The sequence below is a fragment of the Castanea sativa genome, chromosome 8, assembly GCF_040712315.1.
Source record: "Castanea sativa cultivar Marrone di Chiusa Pesio chromosome 8, ASM4071231v1".
Taxonomy (NCBI): Eukaryota; Viridiplantae; Streptophyta; class Magnoliopsida; order Fagales; family Fagaceae; genus Castanea; species Castanea sativa.
The window spans coordinates 44,993,621-45,005,996 of NC_134020.1; the positions used below are offsets into that span (position 1 = coordinate 44,993,621).

A 12,376-nucleotide genomic window follows, 5' to 3' on the forward strand; every position below is an offset into this window, starting at 1 on the left:
TTTGCATTGAAATAAAACCCATTAAATAACAAATAATAGATGAATGGAGGGGGGGGGGGTGCTAGGGGTAAGCAGAAGATCTGCATTATTCGACATTAGGCGTTTCTTCTAAAAAAAAAAGAAATTAGACATTAGGCCTAAGAAATTTCACCAACACCTATCCTGACTGAATCGAAGTAATGAATATGGGACTCTTAACTCTATGTGTACCGTCACTCCATTCCAATGATGCTGATAAACCTGCCGTTTGGTTAAGCAATTGTGGTGGTCCCTGTATCATAACCTGGAAAGATTTTTTCTGGTTCAATTGACTAAAAGTCAACTTATTCGGAATAACAGTGACCTTGAGATTCTTCGGCGCCCTGACAGTTGCCTTGTATATAGATTTTCTAGAGCCCACATTTGTTACTGTCCTATGAAAGATGGCTGATATACTAGATTTAGCGTTGGTAAACTGAAAATACATGGATGGGTAATTTAAGACATCATGTCCTCCAATGTTTGGGAGACTTGAGCAATTGGTGATCTCTCCAGTGAACAAGCGTATCAATGTCCCAGAATAGCCCTCATTACATAGGAAGCGGACATAGTCGGACGTTGAAATGTCATATATCAAACCGGGTTGCAGTGCTCTAATGGGGTCAATTTGGCCAGCCCCATATGCTAACTCAGCTTGGTCATCCTTGGTTTTCAATTCTGATGCTGATCATCAATCAAGAAGCAAAATTATAAAACACTCAAAAAGCCTAATTTTTTATATAAAACTTATTTTTGGGAAATATGAGATGATATCTTGGTCAATGTGTTTATATAGAAGGAATACAAATGTTGAGATTATTACAAATTTTATTACCAGCGATTTACAAACTAAAGTGACAATATGAATTTCATTGGTGCATTTTCAACAACTAATATATATATATATATATATATATATATATATATATATATATATATATTTTGTGAATAATGACACATCAGTTTGTAATGGTTTTGCAATAAAATTTTTAGTATCTCTAATTTTACTCATAAAATGAATATCATACATTTTTTATTACAAAATAATCATCTCCATTAATCATGGGGAAAATCCATTTCATGGTCAAGATTTTATTTTTGACTCAAACTGTTTACGTAACATATGGAAACATATTAAGATGAGTAATATTTCTATTAAACTAATTGGCATATTATCCATATTGTTGGTAAACAATGAGCAGTGTGATGGCATTGGAGAATTTGAAATAAACATTAAAAACCTCTTATTGACACCATTTTAATGGTGGTTCTTGTAAAATGACACTCATCTTTAACACATCATGAGAATTTCAAGGGACTAACCAGTTGTCATTAGGGCCGATTTAATTGCAGAAGGAGACCAATTGGGGTGGAATGATTTGATGTAGGCAGCGGCACCAGCCACATGAGGGCAAGCCATTGAAGTTCCAGAGAGTATATTATACACACCAAACCGGTCGTCCTCAGGAGACCCAGTCGCTGATTTTAGTTTAGTGAAAGCAGCTACTATATCTAGCCCAGGTGCCACAATATCCGGCTGCAAATCAAACATAATTTATAACCATCATACTAGCATATATGCTAAAAATAATTACACAAATTTATGCCTAGAATGTTTATCATTGCAAAAGGTTACCTTAAGTATTGTGCGAGATATCTTGGCCGGACCTCGGGATGAAAAGGAAGCCACAAAGGGTGCAGCAGTATCGCGTACTGATTTGGACTGGTGTATGACAGCCTGAGGGTTTCTGAAAATTTTACCCATGAAAAAAAAAAATCCGTAAAGAATGTTAATATATCAAGTTTTTTTTTTATATATTTTTTTAATATTAATCAAATAATTACAAGTTATAATGAACCCTAAATATGGTAACTAGGCTCTATATTAGTATGAACTTAGAATATACTTTGGTCACAACAAAAAGAAAAAGAAAAAGAAAAAATTCAAATTAATAACAACCCTCCTAGCAATTATTTGGGGGGAGGGGGGGCATTTTATATAATAAATTTGTTTCTTCTTACTTGGTTGAGTTGACATATGCAAGAATTTTGTTAGCAAAACTAGAATCAACATAGGCACCAGGGATGGTAGACGTAAAGGAGGTATCTATCTTCTCTACGAGAGATATGAGCTCCCCAACCCCACCTATACTCTTAATGTAAGTTTGACTTGCTGATTCATTGCATAGCACGATCTTTCCTTTGACTTTATTCGCGTCCAGACTGTCATCACTACAATACCTGCACAATTCTTTAATTGATTAGTGCTACAAATATTAACAGTCTGACTCTGAATATATATTAGGTTTGGTGATCTTCAATTACAGTATAAATCATGAAATAGGAAGTGCTCTCTAATTAATTACCAGGGAGTTGAACTTGGAGATAAAGAACTATTGGCTGCTAATCCCGCGGTGATTAGAGGGTACATCTTCTTTCTTGGTAAAAATGTGTTTCTGGAAATTCCCTGTTATTCAATGCCCCCAGTAAATGTAATGTGATTATGATCAAGAGAAATGGAAAAGGATCATGCTCCCAGATAAAAGCACTCCATTGCTAAATATTATTACACTTTAAATGAGATGAGTTGTTTTATATACAATCATCCCCATTTAAAATCTTTTAAATAATGTAACACTCTGTACATGGTTAGATAAAAAAAATTTAAAAAAAAAAATCTTAACTATAAACGAATTCCACCTGTTTCAAATGAAATGGAAAATTATCATGTTCCTAGATGGAAGAACTCCTTTACTAAGCAAGACCATCGTAATTAATGCCACAAGTTGCTTCAGGATCATCTCCATTTGAAATATTTTCATATTTTTGGTTAGATTAAATATTACTATAAATCTAGTGCTATATCAAATTTTTTTTTTGGTAGCAAAACTTTGTATGCCATCCCAAAAAGAAAGAAGCGACTTACGTCAGTTTGTAGGTTATTTCCAATTTTAACTGGAGTCCTGAACTGCCTATCAATGGAAGAAGCACCAACAGTCATTATCCAAGGACCTGAGTTCTGCACAGTACCCAATAATGGGCCAGCATTCCCCGCTGAACATGCTGTGAAAATCCCCCTCTTCATTGCATGAAAGCTACCGATCGAAATGGGATCCTCAAAAAAGCTATTTGAGGCCCCTCCGATAGATATTGATATCACGTCAACTCCGTCATCAATGGCATCGTCCAATCCAGCCAAAAGGTCTATCTCACTGCAACCTCCGTTCGAACACACCTTGTACATTGCAATGCGTGCTGATGGAACCCCACCTCGAGCTATGCCTTTGGCTAAACCGTAAAAGCTCGCGCCTGCTATCGAGGCACCTGCTGCAGTGGATGCAGTGTGACTGCCGTGGCCCTCATCATCTATTGGGGATGGATTTGGATCTAATTTGGCCCTGACGGGGTCGTTGTTGTAGAATGTTGCACCTATTACCTTGCTGCATAAATGGGTGAATAGCTTGGAAATTAAATGAAAGATCCATGCGTGAATAGCTTGAATCATGTGCTTTATAACCACCTTATGTGCGCCACATGGAATAATATCCCATTGAACTTGTCTTACTTAAATTAGGACTTGTGGTTGCCGACTTAGGTTTTGCTTTTTACCCTAACTGACTTGTACTTGTATAAATAGCAATTGATGGAAATAGTATTTTGAATCAAATAATACCACATCATCTATATCAAAATTCAGTAAACGAGAGACATGTATATAAAAATAATTACTCATTAACACATGTCTTTTACTATTATCATGATAGTTATTTTTTGCAAATGTATCTCACTAGATTTTAATATAACCGATATGGTATTATTTGATACTAAATATCCTCTAGAATTGATGGGTGGTAATCAAAGTGAGCACCAACTTTTGTGATTAGAAAAGTTTCCTTTATTGTTTGGTAGAGTTCTAAGTCGTGACTTTGTTTGTGCTTTTGGTGTCTATGAGTTCTTTGGGTGTATTTGAGCCTTAGATTTTGTGAGAGTACATTTGGTACCACCTTTGTACTCTCCTTTGTTATTGAAACTTTCTCCTTGACCCAGCCTGTGAACATAGGCCAAAAGTCGAACCATGTAAGTCTTTGTGTTACTTGTGTGATTTTTTTTTTTTTTTTCATAACCCCATTGCTATTTGGATATACATACAACAAATAGATCTTTATACTTTCTCTACTCTCAACAAATTGGTGTCAAAGCTTTTGCTTTTACAACAAGATGTATTATTTAAATTTCATTTTTATCCTAAGTAATGTTTAAAACACATTTTATTTTTAGAATTGTTGATAAGATCTGTTATGATTGGAATAAAATCACTTTCATTTAGATCTACCAACATACTTTTTATTATGCACCTAGGTATACTATTTTGTGGTTGGTCACAATTGAGGAGAGAGATTGAGATTGTTTACTTGTTGCAGCCGGTGAAGTTGCCTACTACTTGGCATCTGCCCTTCCATTTTGATGGAGGAGGTCCTAGTCCTTTGTCGTCAAAACTTGGAGCATCAATATATATTCCTAAAAAATAAGGGGAGGAAAAATAAAAAATTAAATAAGTTATCAAAATTCCACCATGATGACATGTAACAAGAAGGAAGTTAAAGCTCAATGAGAAGTTTTAATTTATTACCTGTATCTAATAAACCAACAATGATATTACTTTCAATTTGATGATTTCTCTTCACTGAGGGAGGCATTCCTAAGAAATCCCATGATCTTGTTGTATGAAGTTTTAGAATTTTACTAGGAAACACCGACACCACATTTTTGTTCTCTGTAAAGGATGCATATATGTATATAAATTATATAAGACAACCACCCCAAGAGAAATAAAGAAAAAGAGAAAGAAAGAAAGAGATGTTCTGTAACATGAATTTTTTAATGTGTACCTCGTAGACTTTCAGCTTCATCTGGCAATAGGTTTGCTGCAAATGCGTTAAAACTTTTTGTGTAGCTATATATCATGGACTTTTGGGCAATATGGCCACTGAAAAACGACAATACTTGATGGTTTAATTGTCTACCCAAATGACTCAATTTGTTGCATGCTGTGATGTTATATCATATATGGATTATACCCAAAAAGCTAATTTTATATACATAGAAAATGATGTAGAATAGATAGTACAGGAATTCCTAGAGTAGCAAGAGCGATGGAAGTCATGGAGCAAGATCAAGAGAGTGTTAGTAAAAGCAACTGGGGCGACTATGTTGAAATTGCATAAAATTTGACAAGTTGAAAGGAAACGGCACTTTGATAAAGACTTGAGCCTTAATCCTTGAGGGTCGCCTAAATTTAAGTAAATTCCTTTGTTAAGGCCCCAAAAACAGTGTTTTTCCTATTTTTAGTAATATTTATTTTTCTTTAATAACTTTTAGTTTAAAAATCAGAATAATGTCTCGTCTAATTTGGAACGTCTCTTAGAAACAATATTTTCAATTTCCATAATTATCTCAATTTTTCTATTTTTGGAAAAATTTTGCTTTTTACCACCTAATTATGTGATTAACACAAATTAGGCTTTTGAACATATTGCTAGTTGTCCTGAGTTTTCTTTTTACTATTTAAACATATTGTAGCCTCCAAGACAGTTTAGTTTTCAGTTTTATAAAAATACAGAATTTGTCTATTGTTTTTCTTTCGTGGATTCTAGACATTTATCACCTTGTGATTTGAGGTTTTCATTCAAAAGATAACATGTTTAGTTTCTTTTTCCATCCAGAAAGCAAAATATTTGTTTTCTTGTAGCTTCCACGACATCAAAAAAGCCCAATGCTATACATATTAATAAAATCCTAACTATTATGGAACCGTTCCCTACCACCAAATCTCTGACCCCTGTATGAATTATATTTCACCCAATTACTTTCCATGAAAGAGAGAACAAATCAAGACATTTATTTCTAGAGAAAATCTTGAGATTAGTCAACAAATTAAGGGACTAATTACTAGAAAAAATCATGAGATTGACACTACAACAAAATGTATTTTCAGTGACGAATGTATTTTTACTTTTGCATGTAATTCTATTATAAATTCGGATTCCATTGTAATTTACTTTCATAAGAGGTGTATGAGAAAATCACGTAAACTCGAATGTTTTCTCTCTTCTCCCTTTTCTTTTCTCTGTATCTCATTTACAAATTTATACACGAACTATTCCAAGTATAAATTACCACAAAAAAAAAAAAAACTATTCCGTGTAAGAAACAAAAGGAAAACTAGTACTGTTTAAATTAAAATATGAGTAGATATAAGCATGCAATGTTTAGATATTTTGTCATCCCACTTACCCTCCAACAACTGAAGAAAGCAAGTTGTGATGAAGATTAGTTGCAGAGGTTTTTGACTGTAGTGCCTCTCCCATGTACACAATGTACGCCTATGTGTTAATGAAAAATAAATTTCTGATTAGTGAATGAACTCCATTATATGAGGTGCATGGATCAAATAATATACAAATTATAAAATGCAATCACCTTTCTAACTACGTCACCAGAACCATGAGTGAATGACCAATGAAGCTGCGTAGCCAGAAGGAAGAGGGTGATCATACAAATTCGAACCATTTTTGGTTCTTGTATTGCAAGCAACACTGCTCTTGCTTTCTCTGTTGTTCCTATATATATAGTCAGATTTTTCTTTAAATATCCCTAGTTGTTCTTTCTCTTTTTTTTTTTTTGTGTTTTCTTAATATGGTGAACATTTTCATGCTAAAATATAATCTTGGACTTTTTCCAATTTACAGTTAAAAAATTTGCATAGACTAATTAATTAAAGATACTCCATCTCACAAGTTTCTAATTGTGCAAGACTTAAATAAAAGAGAAGCAATGTTTTATTTTTTCTTTCTTTGGTATGATAGGAAAATTAGAATTGTTTGCAGAGGTGTTTAGGTGTAACTTCATTATATTTAGTTACAAACGGTTTCTTTATTAGCTTGTCCACCTGTTAAAACCGAGAATAAACACCCAAAATTTTTATGTATTGAATTATTTAAACTTTGTACAAAGTTAGAATATGTTATACATATAACTAAACAGAGTGTTAAAACTAACCAACTCCTAAACTAGCCCATATACGCTGAAATAGAATTTTAACGACTTTATTTACACCGAATCTAATAGACGGGTGTTTCCTAAAATAAAAATCTAATAGACGTGTACACAGACAGTTGTAACACACTCTAGCAGATTATGGGTCTACTTATAACAAATATGGTGTTTTGACTTTGAGAAGTCCAAATAATAATAATAAGTAATACATCATACTGTTTGTTTTGGGCATCTGTGAATTAAGTACTGATGGTTAAAAACACACGAATTGGCATGCATGCATGTAATTGGTGCGACTTTTATCATTTCAACTAGATCCTAAAATTGGCCAACGCTAAAAAGTTGTTGCATACTAAATTTTAATATGAGGTGAGTAAATTTTGATAACATTGATGCATGCAAATTTGATCAAATTGCAACCCACATGGCCACATGGCCCCGTGTGCCAAGATCCACGATTTGTTGGTGGAGATGGAGCTTCCATAGCAAAACAGGCCAAGACTTCTGTATTATTTTTTATTCTAACCTCCATATCAGTGCACACTTCCTTGGAAAAAGAAATTAAAACATGAATCAGGATTTCACTTGGGGCCAAGAATAAATTAATTTGGGACTATTAGAAATACTAAATAATTGTATTGTATTTCTTCTGAAAGAATATATGAGTGCCTTTATATAAGAGGCATAAGAGTACAGTATAAGTAAGAGTGTAGTACAAGAATGCGTGTTATACAAGTAATCTAGTTGAGCCTAAAGGCCATAACATTATACAGGTTAACAGCCTCCCCTCAAACTCAAGGTAGATGTGAGACCAACTTGAGGTTGTCAACCAAAATACAAAGGCGTCCCTTAGGATGTGACTTGATGAAGATATCTGCAAGTTGATCTGTAAATGAGACTGAGATCAACTTGAGAGCACCATGGATAAGATGATAACGGATAAAATGACAACGGATAAAATGACAATCGATCTCGATGTGTTTAGTCCATTAATGGAAGACATCATTGTGAGCAATATGAATGACACTCTTGCTGTCATAATAAAGATGAGTAGTAGAGGATGTAGACACACCTAAGTCTTTGAGAAGCCATCATAGCCAAATGATCTTAGATGTGGTATCAGCAAGGGCACGATATTCTTCTTCAGTACTGGAGCGGGCCACATGAGTTTGTTTCTTACATCACCAAGAAATCAAAGAAGAACCAAGAAGAAAGCAATAACCAGTGGTAGACCTGTGATCAGTGGGATCTCTTGCCTAATCAGTATCAGAAAATGCATGGAGAATAAGAGGAGACTAAGCAGAGTAGAAAAGACCATGAAAGAGAGTGTCTTTAGGTATCAAAGAATACACAGAATAGTAGCATAGTGAGTCGATCGTGGAGCAGACAAATACTAGCTCACCTGGTGAATAGCATAGGAAATGTTTGGACGAGTAACAATGAGATAAACTAGGCTGCCAACCAAGCGTCTGTAAAGAGAGAGATTAGACAATGGTTTCCCCCTTAAGGGAGTCAGATGCGCATTAAGCTCAACTGGAGTGTTAACAGTCTTGCTATCAGTGAGTCCAGCTCGAGACAAGAGTTCAAAGGCATACTTGACTTGAGTAATGTAAAGTCCATGTGTAGAATGAATGATTTCAAGACCCAAGAAGTAGCTGAGATGTCCAAGATCTTTCATCTCAAACTGCTGACTAAGAAAATCATTGAGTTCTTGAATGCCACTAAGGTCATCACTAGTTATGATCATATCATTTACATACAGGAGAAGTAAAATAGTACATTTGTCAGTGCGACGAAAAAATAAGGTAGAATCATAATGACTGGCCATGTAATCCAAGTGAGAGATAGTAGAGCTGAATTGGCAAACCAAGCTCATTGAGCTTGTTTAAGGCCATAAAGTTCACGTCAAAGGTGACAAACCTTGTTTGATTCAACAGAGAGACCATGAGGAGGTTGCATATAAACTTATTCACTTAAATCCCCATTAAGGAATGTATTTTTGACATCCATTTGAAAAAGGTCACATTTCTTGGTAGCAGCAACAGCTAAGAGGGCACAAACAGGTGAGATACGAGCAACCGGAGCAAAGGTCTCTTCATAATCAATCTCATACTCCTGTGTAAAACTTTTTGCAACAAGACGAGCTTTGTAGCACTCAATGGACCCATCAGAGCGAGTCTTAATCTTGTAGATCCACTTACAACCAACCACAAATTTTCCAGGAGAAAGAGTGACCAAATCCCAAGTATGATTTTTAGATAATGCATCAAGTTCCTCTTTCATTGCAATCTACCATAAAGGGTCAGTGGAAGCCTCACGATAGGTGTGAGGCTCGTGGAATGTGGCAAGGGCAGTGTAACAATGATAATCGAGTAAATGTGCAGGAATAGATCTTACCCGAGTTGAGTGACAAGGTGGAATGTCTTGTGCAAGATCTTCAAGTAGAGCAGGAGCAGGGGACCCAAGCTCAGGGTTGGGTAGCTCGTCTTCGACTTGTTCATCTTCCACCTGTTCATTAAAGGGTGAACTAGGAAAGGGATCAAGGATATCTCGAGGTTGGACAGAGAAGTCTACAGGAGAATTAGGAGCTGTTGCAGGAGGATTAGGAGCAGCTACAGAAGGAATATGTGCCTCATCTGGAAATAGATCTAAGACAGAAGAGGAAGATAGGGAAGCACGAAAGTAAGAGAGCTCAACAAAGAGGAGATGTTCCCAAAAGACAACATTGCGAGAGATACAAAGACGATGAGAAACAAGATCATAACACTGATACCCCTTTTGAGTTTCGCCATAGCCAAGAAAACAACAAAGCCTTGACCGAGGCTTAAGAAAACAACAAAGCCATAACATCGATACCCCTTATGCTCATATGGCTGAAAAAGAACAAAACAAGCAGAACCGAAGGAGCAAAGGTGGTGATAGTTTAGAGGTGGCCCAAAAAGGTGCTCATATGGAGTTTGATTTTGGATGATAGGACTAGGAATGCGATTAATAGCATGAAGAGCAGCTTCGCCCCAAAAAAGAGCAGGAACTTTAGTAGAGAGAAAGAGAGCACGAACATTGTCAAGAATATGATGAAGTTTTCGTTCGGTTCTACCATTTTGCTGAGAGGTACCTAGACAAGTTAGTTGATGAACAGTGCCATAGAAATGCAAAACAGCTTGGAAAGCATATTGAGTGTACTCAAAAGCATTATCTGATCGAAAAATTTTGATACGTTTGGAAAATTGAGTTTCAACCATTTTTGCAAAATTAGAATATACTTGCAATAATTCAGAACGATGTTTCATATTAAAAATCTAGCTATAGCGAGAGTAATCATCAACAAAGATAACAAAATATCGAGATCCACGAATACTAGAGACAGAGGAAGGCCCCCAAATATCAGAATGAATAAGGTCAAAGATATCAATGGATATTGATTCACTAGTATTGAAAGGCAAAGCTGGTTGTTTTCCTAACTGACATGAAATACAATCAAAATTTTCTATAGACACTGAACCTAACAAACCTCTAGAAGTCAATTGTTGTACTCGAGAAGAAGATGCGTGACCAAGTTAAGCATGCCAAAGTGCAAGGGAAGGAATAAAAAAAACAGCAACAGCTACAGCAACAGCAACAGAAACAAGAGCAATAAGTGGAAGACGAAGGTTGTCCACGGGAAACATACGCCCAACTCTAAGACTAGTCCTAAGCTCCTGTCCCGTCCTCGAATCCTGCACAATACACCCAGAATAATAAAAAATAATGTGATAACCCAACTCAGTTAATTGTCCCACAGAAAATAAATTGTAAGAAAGGTCAGGAACATTAAAGACCCCAGGAATCGAAAGGTTGAAGGTCAAAACGGAACCTATATTATGACCAGACATTGCAGAACCATTTTGTTGTGCAAATATTAAGAGGGTGTGGTGCAGGTTTAAGGTCAAAAAATAAGGACGAGTGAGGTGTCATGTGATTACAATAAGCAGAATCCATAAGCCAAGAGGAAGGAGACATACCAGATAAAGCTGAGAGAGAAGAGGAATAAGATGCATTACCAACCATACGAATGACATTATCGATGATGTTTTTAAGGTTATCTGTGGTCATAATGAAAGTGCGACCTGAAGACATAGACTGTGCAGATACGGGAGCCATTGGTTGGACACTCTTAGTGTTAGCAATAGTAGCAGTAGAAATGGAAACAACTGATTTATTGCGCTGATAGCAAGTTTCAATATTATGGCCAAAACGTTTGCAAAAATTGCAAAAACGTTTATTGGATTATCGGTGACAATTGTTGCAAAAGGAAGAAGACATGTTCTTATTCTTCATTTAGAAGCAAAATATGCAAAAATGAAATCTATGCGAAAAACTGGGTAAGGAGTACCTAGGCTGCAAAAAAGTCAACTCTAGCAAAAGTCAACTGTCAAAGCAGCTAAAAGTCAATGGTCAAACCACCAGAAGTCAAATGATGACGTCAGCGGCTAACAAAAGCAAGTGATGTCAGCAATGACGTAAACTACAAATGACGTGATAGAATGACGTTAGCATGAGGGTTGAGGCGCGTAAAGTGCATGAGAGCGCATGGAGGCACGTGGATCAATAACCCAGCTGTGCAGTGGCACTTGGAGGTGTGTGGGGCGCATGATCTGCGAAACAGAACCTTTGGGCGGGGCATGGGGGCTCATGTAGTCTCTGATGACTTCGAGGCTTCCACGAGTTTGTAGATCGGCGCAAGACGATCTCAGTGGTACCTGCAGAAAATTAATCGGAGCAATATTCACGGCGGTGATGCAATGGGCAGTGTTCTTTGCAGTGTGAAACTCCTCAACGACGACAGCTATAGGTCCGGAACCCAAGGACGACAGCTGGAAGACGTCGAAGGTTCAATGGCTAGAGGCTGCGGCGGCTGCTGTGATGGCGGAAGCAATGTTGAAAATGGAGTAACACTAATGCTCCTTATCTAGAAAATATGGGTGATTTTATTTGGGAAGATTTTGTGCAACGTGAAGTAATAAAAATGGGTTCAACACTCACAAGGACAAAACCACAACAATTTTGTGAAGACAGAAATCTTGGATTAATGGGTGAGTATGTTGATTTGTTTGTAGCATTGGCTTCATGTGCTACACTTTGGCAAAACAAATTACAATCAAAATTTTTTCAACAATGTTTATCATGAGCGAGAAAAGAATGTTCAGTAGCATGTTGGCTTTATTTGTATTGCTAAAGAAAAAGGAATGGAAAGGAATGATTGGACATCCAAATGATGTAGGAACAAAGTGGCAACTTATGTGATAGCCACATAGGTGACATT

At 36.2% G+C, this 12,376-nt stretch overlaps 1 protein-coding gene across 1 annotated transcript; it reads right to left on the reverse strand.

The window, feature by feature from the left end:
- Positions 1-157: 157 nt before the first annotated feature.
- Positions 158-10,946, reverse strand: LOC142606407 (subtilisin-like protease SBT4.15). Its single transcript, XM_075777765.1, has 12 exons — positions 10,893-10,946; positions 10,683-10,790; positions 6,313-6,401; positions 4,908-5,005; positions 4,649-4,792; positions 4,431-4,536; positions 2,945-3,458; positions 2,385-2,485; positions 2,041-2,259; positions 1,655-1,766; positions 1,342-1,555; positions 158-702 (listed from the first exon to the last, which is right to left on the reverse strand). Exons 1-12 carry the CDS (start codon positions 10,944-10,946, stop codon positions 158-160), a joined length of 2,304 nt encoding a protein of 767 aa, XP_075633880.1.
- Between the last annotated feature and the right edge of the window lie 1,430 nt (positions 10,947-12,376).